Source organism: Heptranchias perlo, chromosome 2 (genome assembly GCF_035084215.1).
Source record: "Heptranchias perlo isolate sHepPer1 chromosome 2, sHepPer1.hap1, whole genome shotgun sequence".
In the NCBI taxonomy this organism is placed as follows: domain Eukaryota; kingdom Metazoa; phylum Chordata; class Chondrichthyes; order Hexanchiformes; family Hexanchidae; genus Heptranchias; species Heptranchias perlo.
In genome coordinates this window covers 80,131,467-80,146,720 of record NC_090326.1, presented here as the reverse complement: position 1 = coordinate 80,146,720, position 15,254 = coordinate 80,131,467, and the positions used below count along the sequence as shown (strand labels likewise).

General features: G+C 46.6%; 1 protein-coding gene across 1 annotated transcript in view; it reads left to right on the top strand.

Annotated features, from left to right (window-relative positions):
• Positions 1–15,254, top strand: part of LOC137332178 (dynein axonemal heavy chain 11-like) — a 380,453-nt gene that overhangs the window by 50,681 nt on the left and 314,518 nt on the right. Inside the window, exon 9 of the mRNA XM_067995882.1 lies at positions 5,156–5,272. Coding sequence (XP_067851983.1) covers positions 5,156–5,272 — 117 coding nt within the window. The remainder of the gene's footprint in view (positions 1–5,155; positions 5,273–15,254) is intronic.

The window sequence follows — 15,254 nt, the reverse complement described above, 5'->3', positions numbered from 1 at the left end:
AGTGGTGGCCAGGCCTTATTTGAAGTACTGTGTTCAGTTTTGGATGCCCCACATTTGGAGGATGTACTGGCCTTGGAGAGAGTTCAGAAATAATTTCTCAGGATGCTACCTGGGATGAAGAGACAGCTATCATGAAAGAATCAGTAAACTTGGATTACATTTTTTGAGATGAGAAGGTTACGGGTGATCTGATTGAGGAGCTTAAAATAATGAAAGACATTGACAAGAATTACTCTTCCTGTTAGTAGGGAATCCAGAACAAGGGGATGTAAATTTTAAAATTATAACTAAGTAGGTTTAAAGCAAATTCAGGAAACATTGGGGTTTAAATTGGTTAACCCCTGAAAACGGGCGCTGGGAATGCAGTGCACGATTAACCTGCGCCTAGTCGTTGAGATGCAGGCAGCACAACATTTGTGCTGACTGGTGACTGCAGTGATTGCTGCGTGCAGCCAGCACTACCTGCGCTATTGATTGGCAGCACGCACCAGCAGGGGGCCCCGATATCGGGAGTGGCTAGCACCACTTAAAGGCAGCCTGCACCTCTTAAAGGGGAGGTGCACTGTGGCTACAGGGAGACCTAGAATTGGTGTGGCAACTAACTCTGTTCTGGAATATACTGAAGAATGGCTGGGCCTGTGAGAGAGTGTGCATCAAGGTTTTAGGACGATGCACTAGAGACCTTGGTGCAAGAGGTGGACGCATGGAGGGGCATCCTTTATCCGCAGGAGTGTAGGAGGCCCTCCAGACATATGCTCCCGAGGCAGTAGGGTACGCAGACAGTGCCAGGTGCATAGCACCACGAATATGGATACAATGCAGGAAGAAGTTCAATGCTTTGACACGAGTGGTCAACTGTTAAGTGGCATATCCTATCAACTGCACCACTAGCCTCATCCACTGCTCCACGCACTACACCCCCCATCACCCACCTACCAACAAATGCTTTCCACCAGTATGCAACTCTTCAAATCAGATGCTGCATCTCACTCTCACACATTACCACTCTTGCAAGCCGCACACCCACAACTCACAAGTCACACATACTGGCAACTATTCAACCATGACAGCCACATCACCCAAACATCTTGCAGGACACTCACTAACACATTTCCCTCTTTCTTGCAGGAGAAGGTGGCGCATAACAACAGGTAGCAGGAAAGACCTGGGGTAGTTCAGGTATGCCTACATGTCCTCACTCCCATGGAAGAGAGTGCTGTTGATCATTGGGCAGGCCGTCGCTACGGCCATGGCCACTGGCGGTGCTGGAGGTATTGATGATGAGGGTCTCTGCATTCCTAACCCTCCTTCTCGCTTCCCACTTCTCCCTCATCCCACAATCTTTTCTGATTCACTTGCTACAGATGGTGTGAACACGCATGTCTTACTTTCTACTTTCCCCTCACCACAATTCAACCCTTCATTATCATTGCAGATACCTAAGAACTGGAACCGGCACAGTCAGAGAAGGCAGAGGAAGGTGACAGAGGAAGATGATGCAGACACTCTGTCATTCGATCTTACACATGCAGCCACCAGCTCAGAGACTGACACTGCGCATACTTTAGAGGCTAGGTTCGAGGAGGGATCTGCATGTGGTGAGACACCGGGCAGGAGTCGGGGCGGGGGCAACGGATACCACAGATGCCAGCTCGCCAGAGAGTGAGGTCACACACTAGGTCTGCAGCAAAGGAGTCAGATGATGATTTCAATGGGCCAGGCTTCAGAAGAAGACTGATAGGCGTACACAACCAAATGCTTGGTGCACTGGAAAGCCTGCCAGAAAGCCTGTGTGCGATGTCAAGGGGCATGGAGGAGTCCAGCTCCAACTTGGCACAGGGCTTTGCGTAGAGCTTGGAGCCCATCCTTCCCCACATGGAATGGATGGTCACCTCCATCAGCACACCTGTGGAACCCACCATGATGCAGTGCCTGATGACCGATGTCACAGCTTCCATTGCATCATAAACATCTTCCATCCAAGGTCTGACTGCTACATTCGGAGCTCAGACTACTGCCTTGGAAGCTCAGATTGCTGCTGTCATTGCTCTGGGTTCCACTGTGGAACGGGGCTTCCAGGGCGTCACAGCAGTCCAGCAATCTGTTCTCCAGCAGATTACCAGGATTGTTGAGGCGCCCCCCCCCCCCCCCCCCCACCCACCCTGGGAGAGTGGTAGTGGCGCCATAGAAGATAAACCTGCTGTCCTCTCCCAGGATGACAGCATGCTTGCTGCCACTCCGCCAGTGCCCTCCCGGCCCAGAGCTGCTCGAGATTGTCCTCCAAGGCCATCTGCCCTCTCCTCAATTGAAGGTCAGCAGCCTTCCACCGCCAATGAGCGAGCCACTGAGGAAGCATCTCGTAGGAGCACTAGGATAGGCACTAAGGGAATGCACAAGGGTGAATGGTTTCATTTTGTTTGAATTATTACATGCAATAATTTATAAATTCGGATTTGAATTTGCATTTGGTGTTGGTTTTCATTTTTGCAATGAGTTGAGGGAGGAAGCAATGTGTAATCATAAGGAGGATGATTTGATGGTCACGTGGGAGCGGAAAGGTAATGAGTGCGGGGAGGTGTCATTGAGGTTACTGTTATCGCTCATTAATCAGCTGATCATGCAGAGCCCTTGCAGACAGGGCCTGTCCACCTTGTTGCCTCCTTGCTTTTTCACTTCCTGCCGCACTTCCTCCTCCACCTCTTCCCCTGGCTTAGGTTCTTGTCGGATAGGCGGTGGCAAGCGCTGTTCCCTTATAATGGCGAGGTTGTGCAGCATGCAGCATACCACGACAAGTCTTAATACCTGCTCAGCTGAGCAGGGCTCCTCCAGCGCGATCAAGGAGGTGGAAGTGTTGCTTGAGACCACCTGTGGTGTGCTCGATGATGTTCCGTATGGCAGCATGGCTCTCATTGTATTCCTGCTGCGCATGCGTGCGTGCGTTCCAGACCGGAGTCATGAGCCATTTCAGGAGGGGATAACCCTTGTCACCCAATAGCCAGCCTTTGACTTGCCATGCTGGTTGAAATATAAGTGGCACGTTGGACTGCCGCATAATGAAGGCGTCATGACCGCTGCCAGCATATCAGGCACTGACCTGCATGATACGCTGCGTGTGGTCGCACACCAGCTGCACATTGAGGGAATGGAATCCCTTTCTGTTTGTGAATATGGCCAGGTTCAGATGTGGAGCACACACGGCAATATGCGTGCAGTCAATGGAACCCTGCACCATGGGGAAGCCTACAATACGACCAAATCCTCTTACTTTCTCTTGCTGCTTGTCTCTGTCGAGGGAACATGATGAATCTGTTTCTTAGTGCGTACAGAGCCTCAGTGACCTCCCTTATACAGCAGTGCACTGCAAACTGTGAGATGTTGCTTATATCACCAGCAGCAGCCTGAAAGGAGCCTGTGCTGTAAAAATTAAGTGCCACGCTTAACTTGACAGCCACAGTCAATGCTGTCCTTGCCCTGCTTTGAGGCTGCAGTTGTGCCTGCAGCAGTTGACAAATCTCAGTCATGGCCGGCGGATGCACTGGTCATCACTGAAGTTGAGGGAAGACAATTGGTCCCTGAAGATCTCCGTTAGATATGGCCTCCCGCTGAGTGCCCTGCGCCGCCTCCTCTTCCCCCTCTTGTGGCAGCTTGTCCTAGTGTGCGTGGAAGTGTGCGCGGCCTCTTTGCATGCTCCCAGTCATGTTCAATTCCCATTGGAAGCTCTAGCAGGCCATCCATGTCTGGCAGCAACCTTGTTCAGCACATTATTTTAAATGCCACTAACAGTACTACTCGACCAGCTAGACCGCTATCTGTATAATATTGCAACTTTCTTCAAGTATAGGAAACTTCCACAAACATTCACAATTGTACCAGCAGCCAGAGTAACTAATCCAGCAACTCCTACATGCCACCTTTAAATAGTGCTGGTGGGTGGGTGAGGTGGGGGGGGGGTGATGTCTTTCATGTCCTTTAACTCCTGCTCAGCTGTGCGAGGTTAGGATAGTGCGTAGGCTGGAGTGGGGAGTTTGAAAATGCTGCTGGCTGCTTCAAATTAGCGTTGCACGTTGATTAACATTATTATCTCCCTACTTTACATGCTGCCGGCGTTCGTTAGGTGCACGTGCACAAAGCCTGTACCAAGATGGCGTCGTGCGCACGTCATGCCGGAAGTGTGCGTGTGCATCTTGGATGCCATTTTCGGGGCTTAGAAGTCCACGTAGCGCTCGCACAATGGGCGCTACGCAGCCCAATTTGGCCCCCAGTTTGTCACACACACAGCCATAAGAATAGGAATGAACTTCCCAGAATTTCATAATTGCACAATCAATTGAGCAGTTCTCAAAAGAATTCCAGTAGTTTTGTTTTTCAGCGTCTGTATCTTGTTTCAGTTGCTCCATTTTGTTTTATATCTGTGTTTACTTCAATAATTTTCTCTCAATTTTAATTTATTAACTTTTTAAAAAAATTGATGCTCAGGGCTCAGAATTTTTTGCATAAGACATGAATCATCTATGTATTTGTTTCTGATGCTTGCTTTACTGATTAAACTATGTCTTCTGGACAGATATGTATAACATAATGCCAACAACTCCCAGTCTACTCAGACCAGCACTAAATGTTACATTTCAACTTTTCTGATCTTTATGAAAGTGTTACAGTTTAATTAATATTTTAAACATTGACATGTCCACCATTGTTACTTTTATGGTTCATGTCCAGCAGCAAGAAAACTGTAAAAAGTTTTAATAATGAAGTGAAAGTTGAGGCAGTGGTATTAAAATGACAATCAGTATGTCACAAAATAAGTTGGCCCCAGTTAGCTTTAAAAAAACTGGGAAACTGCTACAAGTGTTCTGGTGTTAGCAAATTATTTGAAAGGATTAGGTTTAGCTTTAAAAAAGATTCAATGCTACATCAAATATAACTTTTTAAAATAGGCAATGATACATCAAAAATAATTTTAAAAACACAGTGCTTCATCAAAAATAATGCTATCAGCCATTTTAACTATATTTGATGTTGGGTACTAACATGTGAATACCAGCAGATCAAAAATTTCCTGCTGGGTAGTTCTTACATCCCTTTGCTGGTGATATATTTTGGAGTAATTTTGCAAACTACACTATTCACTCAGATTTGTTGTGTTTTATGACAGGATTTTGAAAAAAACTACAATGAGTTTAAAGAAAAAATCGTGGATTTTGATAGGCAACTTGGGACCGTTCTATGTGTGGCATTTAAAGACTGCTCGGGTTTGGAGTCTGCTTTTAAGGTATGGATTTGTTTAAAGTTGACATGCAGAAAACAATGAAAGTAGATACAAAGTGTCATGCTATTTTTTAAGTCAGGATTTTTTGTACTGTATCTCCTTGATGCATAAAATCATGTCTCCATGCTTTTAATAAACATTTTGAATATTTACTTTTATACAAAAAGACCAGTTGTGCATTACATATTTACAGTGATGCAAAAAATCATCATATATCTATAAAGTGCAACCATTTTTTAATGAAACCTTATTAACTATGGTAAAGTCCCTTTGTTAGAGGCCAGCTTGGTATGACTGTCTAGGAAATTGATGAAGCAGCATTAATAATTGGGTTAATAACTGTGGTAAATAGCATAGATGAGAAATTAATGTGATCACATTAATAATGCTCTAAAAATAGTGCATGGAGAAATTAAATCCAAAAGAGTTATCTCAAGAAGCTCCAATAAAATGACTTCTTGGCCCTAATACTTATTCGAAGCCAGGAAAAGAGCAGGTGGGAGGAATTTCTGACGTGAAACTGAAGATTTTGACGGTAGGACGTCTTTTAAATTTTTTCAACAGATTGACAGGCTGACTGCCTGTCGGGCGGGAAAGCAGCCGGGGAGCATTCGGGGTCTTCGGGGTTTGGATGGGGGAGGTTGGGAAGAGATCGGGATCTTCGGAGTTTGGATGGGTGGAGATCGGGGAGCGATCGGGGTCTTCGGGGTTTGGATGAGGAGATCGGGGAGCGATCGGGGTCATCGGGGTTTGGATGGGGGGAGATCGGGGAGCGATCGGGATCCTCGGGGTTTGGATGGGGAGATCGGGGAGCGATCGGGGTCATCGGGGTTTGGATGGGGGGAGATCGGGGAGCGATCGGGATCCTCGGGGTTTGGATGGGGGGAGATCGGGAAGACATCGGGGTCTTCGGGATTTGGATGGGAGGGCTAGTCTTGGAGGGATGGATGGAGTCTGACATGGCAGGGGTAAGTCGGACATCGTGGGGGGTTGAATCAGGGGGGTTCATCATGGGGTGGGGGGGTTCGGCCAATCATGGGGGTCCGGTTGTGTGGAGGTAAGCTTGGTAGGTTGGGGGGAAGCACTGCTGCTCCTCCTGGCCCACAAGCAGTGCAGTAAAGTTACTTATCTCATGGATCTGGCCCTTCTTGCCTCCTTTTACCTGCCAGAATTCCTGCGGCCCGGGAATTCCGTCCTCCAAGGATGGGTGGGTTTGGGGCGGATGGGAAGGTAAAAATCTTAAAATTCTCAAACCCGACCCCAGCCCACCTCCGTTAAAACTGAAAGTGGGTAGGTAGACATTCCCACCTGCCCCAAACCCACCCATCCTTGGGGACTAAAATTCCTCCCCCTATTTCTGCTTTTTCAGGTTGTGATCTTGAACTGAAACTGACTACTGAGTTGAAAAGCCATTGTGACCTATGCTGACGATTCTCATTGTCAGAAGTAAATGAGACCAATTAAAAGAGTGGTCGTACCATGGTAAAGTGCCTTGAAGGATCATATTTCTGCAATGTCTGCTGTAGAGAGTCGGATATCGTTGAGGGATGCAGCTGTGGTCCCAATTCTCAAAGCTCATATGGATCCCCTTATAATCATAGAATGATAAAACACAGAAGGAGGCCATTTGGCCCATCATGTCTGTGCTGGCTGTTTGAAAGAGCTGTCCAATTTACTCCCAACTTGGACATACAGGCTTAAATGCCAGTTTGGCTCAGTGGTGACACTCCCACCTCTGAGTTGGAAGGTCATAGGTTCAAGTCTCATTGTAGGACTTGACCCCATTGCCTAGGCTGACAATTCATTATGGTACAGAGGGAGTGCTGCCTTGTTGGAGATGTAGTTTTTCGGATAAAATAATAAACTGAGCCCTGTCTGCTTGTTTAGGTGGGTGTAAAAAAGTCACATGGTATGCAGGAGATTTGGGAGACTAGGAAAAGGAAATGCACCTTAAATGATAAGTTTTTAAATGGAATAGAAGAGCTGCGCCTCTAGCCAAGCTGTTCCAGTACAGCTACAACATTGGCATCTACCCGACAATGTGGAAAATTGCCCAGGTATGTCCTGTCCACAAAAAGCAGGACAAATCCAATCCAGCCAATTACCGCCCCATCAGTCTACTCTCAATCATCAGCAAAGTGATGGAAGGTGTCATCGACAGTGCTATCAAGCGGCACTTACTCACCAATAACCTGCTCACCGATGCTCAGTTTGGGTTCCGCCAGGACCACTCGGCTCCAGACCTCATTACAGCCTTGGTCCAAACATGAAGAAAAGAGCTGAATTCCAGAGGTGAGGTGAGAGTGACTGCCCTTGACATCAAGGCAGCATTTGACCGAGTGTGGCACCAAGGAGCCCTCGTAAAATTGAAGTCAATGGGAATCAGGGGGAAAACTCTCCAGTGGCTGGAGTTATACCTAGCACAAAGGAAGATGGTAGTGGTTGTTGGAGGTCAATCATCTCAGCCCCAGAACATTGCTGCAGGAGTTCCTCAGGGCAGTGTCCTAGGTCCAACCATCTTCAGCTGTTTCATCAATGACCTTCCCTTCTTCATAAGTTCAGAAATGGGGATGTTCGCTGATGATTACAAAGTGTTCAGTTCCATTCGCAACCCCTCAAATAATGAAGCAGTCCGAGCCCGCATGCAGCAAGATCTGGACAACATCCAGGCTTGGGCTCATAAGTGGCAAGTAACATTCGCTCCAGAAAAGTGCCAGGCAATGACCATCTCCAACAAGAGAGAGTCTAACCACCTCCCCATGACATTCAACGGCATTACCATCGCCGAATCCCCCACCATCAACATCCTGGGGGTCACCATTGACCAGAAACTTAACTGGACCAGCCATATAAATACTGTGGCTACGAGAGCAGGTCAGAGGCTGGGTATTCTGTGGCGAGTGACTCACCTCCTGACTCCCCAAAGCCTTTCCACCATCTACAAGGCACAAGTCAGGAGTGTGGTGGAATACTATCCACTTGCTTGGATGAGTGCAGCTCCAACAACACTCAAGATGCTCGACACCATCCAAGATAAAGCAGCCCGCTTGATTGGTACCCCATCCATCACCCTAAACATTCACTCCCTTCACCACCGGCGCACTGTGGCTGCAGTGTGTACCATCCACAGGATGCACTGCAGCAACTCGCCAAGGCTTCTTCGACAGCACCTCCCAAACCCGCGACCTCTACCACCTAGAAGGACAAGAGCAGCAGGCACGTGGGAACAACACCACCTGCACGTTCCCCTCCAAGTCACACACCATCCCGACTTGGAAATATATCGCTGTTCCTTCATCGTTGCTGGGTCAAAAACCTGGAACTCCCTTCCTGTGGGAGAACCGTCACCACACGGACTGCAGCGGTTCAAGAAGGCGGCTCACCACCACCTTCTCAAGGGCAATTAGGGATGGGCAATAAATGCTGGCCTAGCCAGCGACGCCCACATCCCATGAACGAATTTAAAAAAACATTTTTGGAAATTAGTGGTTATGAGGACCAAGCGGGAGAGTGAGATTAGATGAGGTGCCTCATGGGAAGAAAATCAGCATGACAGACTTCATGGGTTGAATGGCCTGTTTCTATGCTGTAACATTCTCTGATTCTATGAATAGTGTTTTTTTGGTTAGCTTGGTTTCTAACATGCATGGAAATCAATCACTGTGTTTAAGAGTCTCCAAATCATGCTACTGAGAAATCCACATAGATCCATACAGGTATTGTTTCTGTTTGCCTGACATGGAGTGCACACTCTGTCCCTGTCAGGATACACTTATCTAAGTCCAGAGAGCTTAAGCTCAAGAGCCAAGACCAAGACTTCAGGACTGTAAGTGTACGCAGGGGCACTCTTGAAGTTTAACCAGCTAAAACCATTCAATCTACCAGCACGGAGCTCTGGTAAGCCTCTCGCTACTTGTCCAGCCAGGGCTATCCTGCCAGCTAGTGTGTTCGCTTGCAGGGTTATCTGGAACCAATGGGAAGAATTCCAGCTGCCACTGACACATCTACTCCAGGTCACATTAAAGAGCCGGGCTGGTTGATCAATAATCTGGAGTACTGCGGACCTGCTTTGCTCAGAGTCTGCTACAGAAGGTTGACTTGGTTCTGATTTTCCATCGTGGGCATATTATCTTGAGTCACCTTGATCCCAAAGAGGAGAGTCGTTACATCATTAAGCAACTGACAAGTACAGATTTGAGCTCTAGCTAGATGAACAACAGGTATTGGGAACACATCTCGAGCAGCATGTTGAGTGGCACAACTCACCATAAAATGTTTGAGTGCATTTCTGACCACAACACCAACATGTGCCATACCCCAACTGAATGGTAATTCAACCAGTTGGGGGTGCACAGCTTCTGTTTACCTCCCTCGCCAACCCAATCATAGTAAGCACCAAACCTAGGAAATATGAGAAAAAAACAGAATACTGCAAATGCTATATGAGGACATGTTTTTATATCCAGTGTTCAGATAATGCTTTCCAGCAGCTGTGGTCCCAATTCTCAAAGTTCATATGGATCCCCTTTCTTAGAACCATAGAATCATACTGCACAGAAGGAGGCCACTCGGCCCGTCGTGCCTTTGCCGGGTCTTTGAAAAAGCTGTCCAATTTAGTCCCATGCCCCAGTTTTTTCCCCATAACCCAGCAAATTAGTCCCCTTCAAGTACATGTCCAATTGCCTTTTGAAAGTTCGTATGGAATCTGATTCCATCACCCTTTCAAGTAGTGCATTCCAGATCTTAACAATCCTCTGTGTGAAAACATTTCTCCTAATTTTCCCCCTAGTTCTTTTGCCAATTATTTTAAATCTATGACCTCTGGTTACTGACCCACTTGCCAGAGGAAACAGTTTCTCTCCTACTTGCTGTATCAAAACCCCTCATAATTTTGAATATCTCTATTAGATCTCCTCTTTACCTTCTCTGCTCTAAGGAGAACAATCCCAGCTTCTCCAATCTCTCCACAAAACTGAAGTCCCTCATCCCTGGTATCATCCTGGTAAATCTCCTCTGTACCCTCTCCAAGGCCTTGACATCCTTCCTAAAGTGTGATGGTCAGAATTGTACACAATACTACAGCTGAGGCCTAACCAGTGATTGTAAAGGTTCAGCATGACTTCCTTGTTTTTGTATTCAGTGCTCCTATTTACAAAGCCAAGTATCCCATACGCTTTCTTAACCGCCTTATCAACTTGCCTTGCCACTGTCAAAGATTTGTGAATATGCGCTCACAGGTCCCTCTGCACCCCCCCCTCAAAATAGTACCATTTAAATTATACTGCCTCTGCATGTTGTTCCTCCCAAAGTGAGCCACTAAACACTTATGTGCATTAAATTGCATCTGCCATGTGTCTGTCCATTTCACCAGTCTATACCCTCCTGAAGTCTGCTACTATCCTCCTCACTATTTACTAAGTTGCCAAGTTTTGTATCATCCGCAAACTTTGAAAATGTACTTCCTATACCCAAGTCCAGATCATTTATATATAACAAGAAAAGCAATGGTCCTAATTCCAATCCCTGGGGGACCTCACTGCATACTTCTCTCCAGTCAAAAAAAACATTTGTTCACCACTACTCTCTGCCTCCTATACCATAGCCAATTACGTACCCAAGTTACCACCGTCCCTCTAATACCATGTGTTTCTATTTTCCAAATAAGTCTGTTATGTGTTACTTTATCAAATGCCTTTTGAAAATCCATATATATACATCTACTGCACTACCTTCATCAACCCTCTCTGTTACTTCATCAAAGAACTCAATCAGGTTAGTCAGACACGATTTGCCTTTAACAAATCCATACTGGCTATCTCTTATAAAACCATGCTTCTCCAAGTGAGAATTAATTTTGTCCTTGACAATGGTCTCTAGTAGTTTTTCCACCACTGACATTAAACTGATTGGCTTGTAGTGACCAGGTTTATCCCCCTTCCCTTTTTTGAACAGGGGTGTAACATTTGCAATCCTCCAGTCCTCTGGCACCACTCCTATTTCCAAGGAGGATTGAAAGATTGTGGTCAGAGCTTCTGCTACCTCCACCCTAGCTTCCCTCAGATGACTTGTTAACTTTGAGTGATGCCAACTTATTTAGCACCTCCTTTCTATCTATTTTTATCCTATCCAATATCTCTACTCCCCCCTCCTCTACTGCAACATTAATTTCATCCTCTTTTGAGAAGACAAATGTAAAATACTCCTTCAGTAGCTCAATCATGCCTTCTGCCTCCACAAGAAGATTACCTTTTTTGTCCCTAATGGGCCCCACCATTCCTTTAACTATCCTTTTACTTTTTATATGTTTATAAAAGATTTTTGGATTCTCTTTTATGTTACCTGCTAGTCTTTTCTCATACTCTCTTTGCCCTTATATGCTTTTTCAATTTTCCCCTGCACTCTCTGTAATCTGCCTGGTTTTTGACTGTATTCTGTACCTGACATTTGACGTAAACCTTTTTTTGTTTTATTTTAATCTCTATTTCCTTTGTCATCCAGGGAGCTCTTTCCTCTGTATAGGAATATGCTTGGCTTGTACCCGAACTATCTCTGCCTTGAGGGCCTGTCATTGTGGTAGGGGATTCTATCGTAAGGGGAACAGACAGGCGTTTCTGTGGCCGTAAACGTGACTCCAGGATGGTTTGTTGCCTCCCTGGTGCCAGGGTCATGGATGTCACTGAGCGGCTACAGGGCATTCTCAAGGGGGAGGGGGAGCAGGCAGAGGTCATGGTCCACATTGGGACCAACGACATAGGTAGGAAGGGAGATGAGGTCCTGCATCAAGAATTTAGGGAGCGAGGTAGCAGATGAAAGAGCAGGACCTCAAAGGTTGTAATCTCTGGATTACTCCCAGTGCCACGGGCTAGTGAGTATAGAAATAGGAGGATAGAACAGATGAATGCGTGGCTAAAGAGTTGGTGCAGGAGGGAGGGTTTCAGTTTCCTGGATCACTGGGCCTGCTTCTGGGGAAGGTGGGACTTGTACAAGTCGGACGGGTTGCACCTGAACCAGAGCGGGACAAATATCCTTGCGGGGAGGTTTGCTAGCACTGTTGGAGGGGGTTTAAACTAACTTGGCAGGGGGATGGGATACAGAGTGGAGCTACAATAGGGGGTGATGTGCAGCCAAATATAGAGAAAAAAACAAGTCAGCTTGGAAGACAGGGCAAATATGTGAGGGCAAGGCTGGATGGCATCTATTTTAATGCAAGGAGTCTTGCGAATAAGGTGGATGAACTGAAGGTGTTGATAAACACATGGGAGTATGATATTGTTGCTGTCACAGAGACATGGTTGAGGGAGGGGCAAGACTGGCAGCTCAATATTCCGGGGTACAGAATCTTCAGGCGAGACAGAGGGGGAGGTATAAGAGGAGGGGGGGGGGTCGCAATATTAATTAAAGAATCAATTACTGCCATAAGGAGGGATGATATATTAGCAGGTTCCTCTAATGAGGCCATATGGGTGGAGCTTAAAAACAAAAAGGGGGCAAGCACTTTGATGGGAGTGTACTATAGGCCCCCAAACAGTCAGGGGGAGATAGAGGAACAGATATGTAGGCAAATCTCAGAAAATTGTGCAAATAATAGGGTAATAATAGTGGGGGATTTCAACTTCCCCAATATTAACTGGGATACTCAGAGTGTAAAAGGCTTAGAGGGTACAAAATTCTTAACGTGCATCCAGGAGAGCTTTTTGAGCCAGCATGTAGAAAGTCCTACAAGAGAGGGGGCGGTACTGGACCTAATTCTAGGGAATGTGGCCGGCCAAGTGGAAGAAGTGCTAGTAGGTGAGCACTTTGGTGACAGTGACCATAATTCGGTGAGATTTAAGGTGGTCATGGAAAAGGACAGGGAGGGGCCGGAAATAAAGGTTCTAAATTGGGGGAAGGCCGATTTTAATAGGATAAGGCAGGATCTGGCCAAAATGGACTGGGATCAGCTGCTTGTAGGAAAATCCGCATCGGAGCAATGGGAGTCTTTCAGAAGGGAGATTGAGACCATACAATGGCAACATGTTCCCGTAAAGGTCAAGGGTGGTTCCAAGAACTCCAGGGAACCTTGGATGTCAGGGGATATACGAGAATGGATTAGGAAAAAAAGGAGGGCTTTTGGCAGATACAAAAGGCTAAAGACGGAGGAAGCCCTAGAGGAGTACAAAAAGTGCAGGGGGATACTTAAAAAAGAAATTAGATCAAGGAGGGGCCATGAAATAACACTGGCGAGCAAAATAAAGGAAAATCCTAAGATGTTTTATAAGTATATTAAGGGTAAGAGGATGACTAGGGAAAAAATAGGGCCCATTAGGGACAAAAATGGCAATCTGTGTGTGGAGCCGGCAGATGTAGGAGGGGTTCTAAATGAATTTTTTGCATCTGTTTTCACTATGGAGAAGGACGATGTAGACATAGAAATACGGCAGGGGGACTGATATACTCGAACATATTAACATCGAGCGGGAGGAGGTATTGGCGGTTTTAGCAGGCCTAAAAATGGATAAATCCCCAGGCCCGGATGAAATGTATCCCAGGCGACTGTGTGAGGCAAAGGAGGAGATTGCGGGGGCTCTAACACATTTATTCAGAACCTCTCTGGCCACAGGGGATGTGCCAGAGGACTGGAGAACCGCTAATGTAGTACCGTTATTCAAGAAGGGGAGTTGGGAAAAACCGGGGCACTACAGGCCAGTGAGCCTAACATCAGTGGTAGGAAAATTATTGGAAAAAATTCTGAAGGACAAAATTAGTCTCCACTTGGAGAAGCAAGGATTAATCAGGGATAGTCAACATGGCTTTGTCAAGGGAAGATCATGTCTGACTAATTTGATTGAATTTTTTGAGGGGGTGACTAGGCGTGTGGATGAGGGTAACGCAGTGGATGTGGTATACATGGATTTCAGTAAGGCCTTCGATAAAGTCCCCCACAGGAGACTGGTCAAGAAGGTACGAGCCCATGGAATCCAGGGTGCCTTGGCACTTTGGATACAAAACTGGCTTAGTGGCAGAAGGCAGAGGGTGATGGTCGAAGGTTGTTTTTGTGACTGGAAGCCTGTGGCCAGTGGGGTACCACAGGGATCGGTGCTGGGTCCCTTGCTGTTTGTGGTCTACATTAATGACTTGGATATGAATGTAAAAGGTATGATCAGTAAGTTCGCTGATGATACAAAAATTGGTAGGGTGGTAAATAGCGAGGAGGATAGCCTCAGTCTGCAGGACGATATAGATGGGTTGGTCAGATGGGCGGAACAGTGGCAAATGGAATTTAACCCGGAAAAGTGCGAGGTGATGCACTTTGGAGGGACTAACAAGGCAAGGGAATACACAATGAATGGGAGGACCCTAGGCAAGACAGAGGGTCAGAGGGATCTTGGTGTGCAAGTTCACAGATCCCTGAAGGCGGCGGAACAGGTAGTTAAGGTGGTAAAGAAGGCATATGGGATACTTGCCTTTATTAGCTGAGGCATAGAATATAAGAGCAAGGAGGTTATGATGGAGCTGTATAAAACACTGGTTAGGCCACAGCTGGAGTACTGTGTGCAGTTCTGGTCGCCACACTACAGGAAGGATGTGATCGCTTTGGAGAGGGTGCAGAGGAGATTCACCAGGATGTTACCAGGGCTGGAGCGCTTCAGCTATGAAGAGAGACTGGGAAGATTGGGTTTGTTTTCCTTGGAGCAGAGGAGGCTGAGGGGGGACATGATTGAGGTGTACAAAATTATGAGGGGCACAGATAGGATGGATACTAAGGAGCTTTTTCCCTTCGTTGAGGGTTCTATAACAAGGGGGCATAGATTCAAGGTAAAAGGCGGGAGGTTTAGAGGGGATTTGAGAAAGAACTTTTTCACCCAGAGGGTGGTTGGAGTCTGGAACTCACTGCCTGAAAGGGTTGTGGAGGCAGGAACCCTCACAACATTCAAGAAGCATTTGGATGAGCACTTGAAATGCCATAGCATACAAGGCTACGGACCAAATGCTGGAATATGGGATT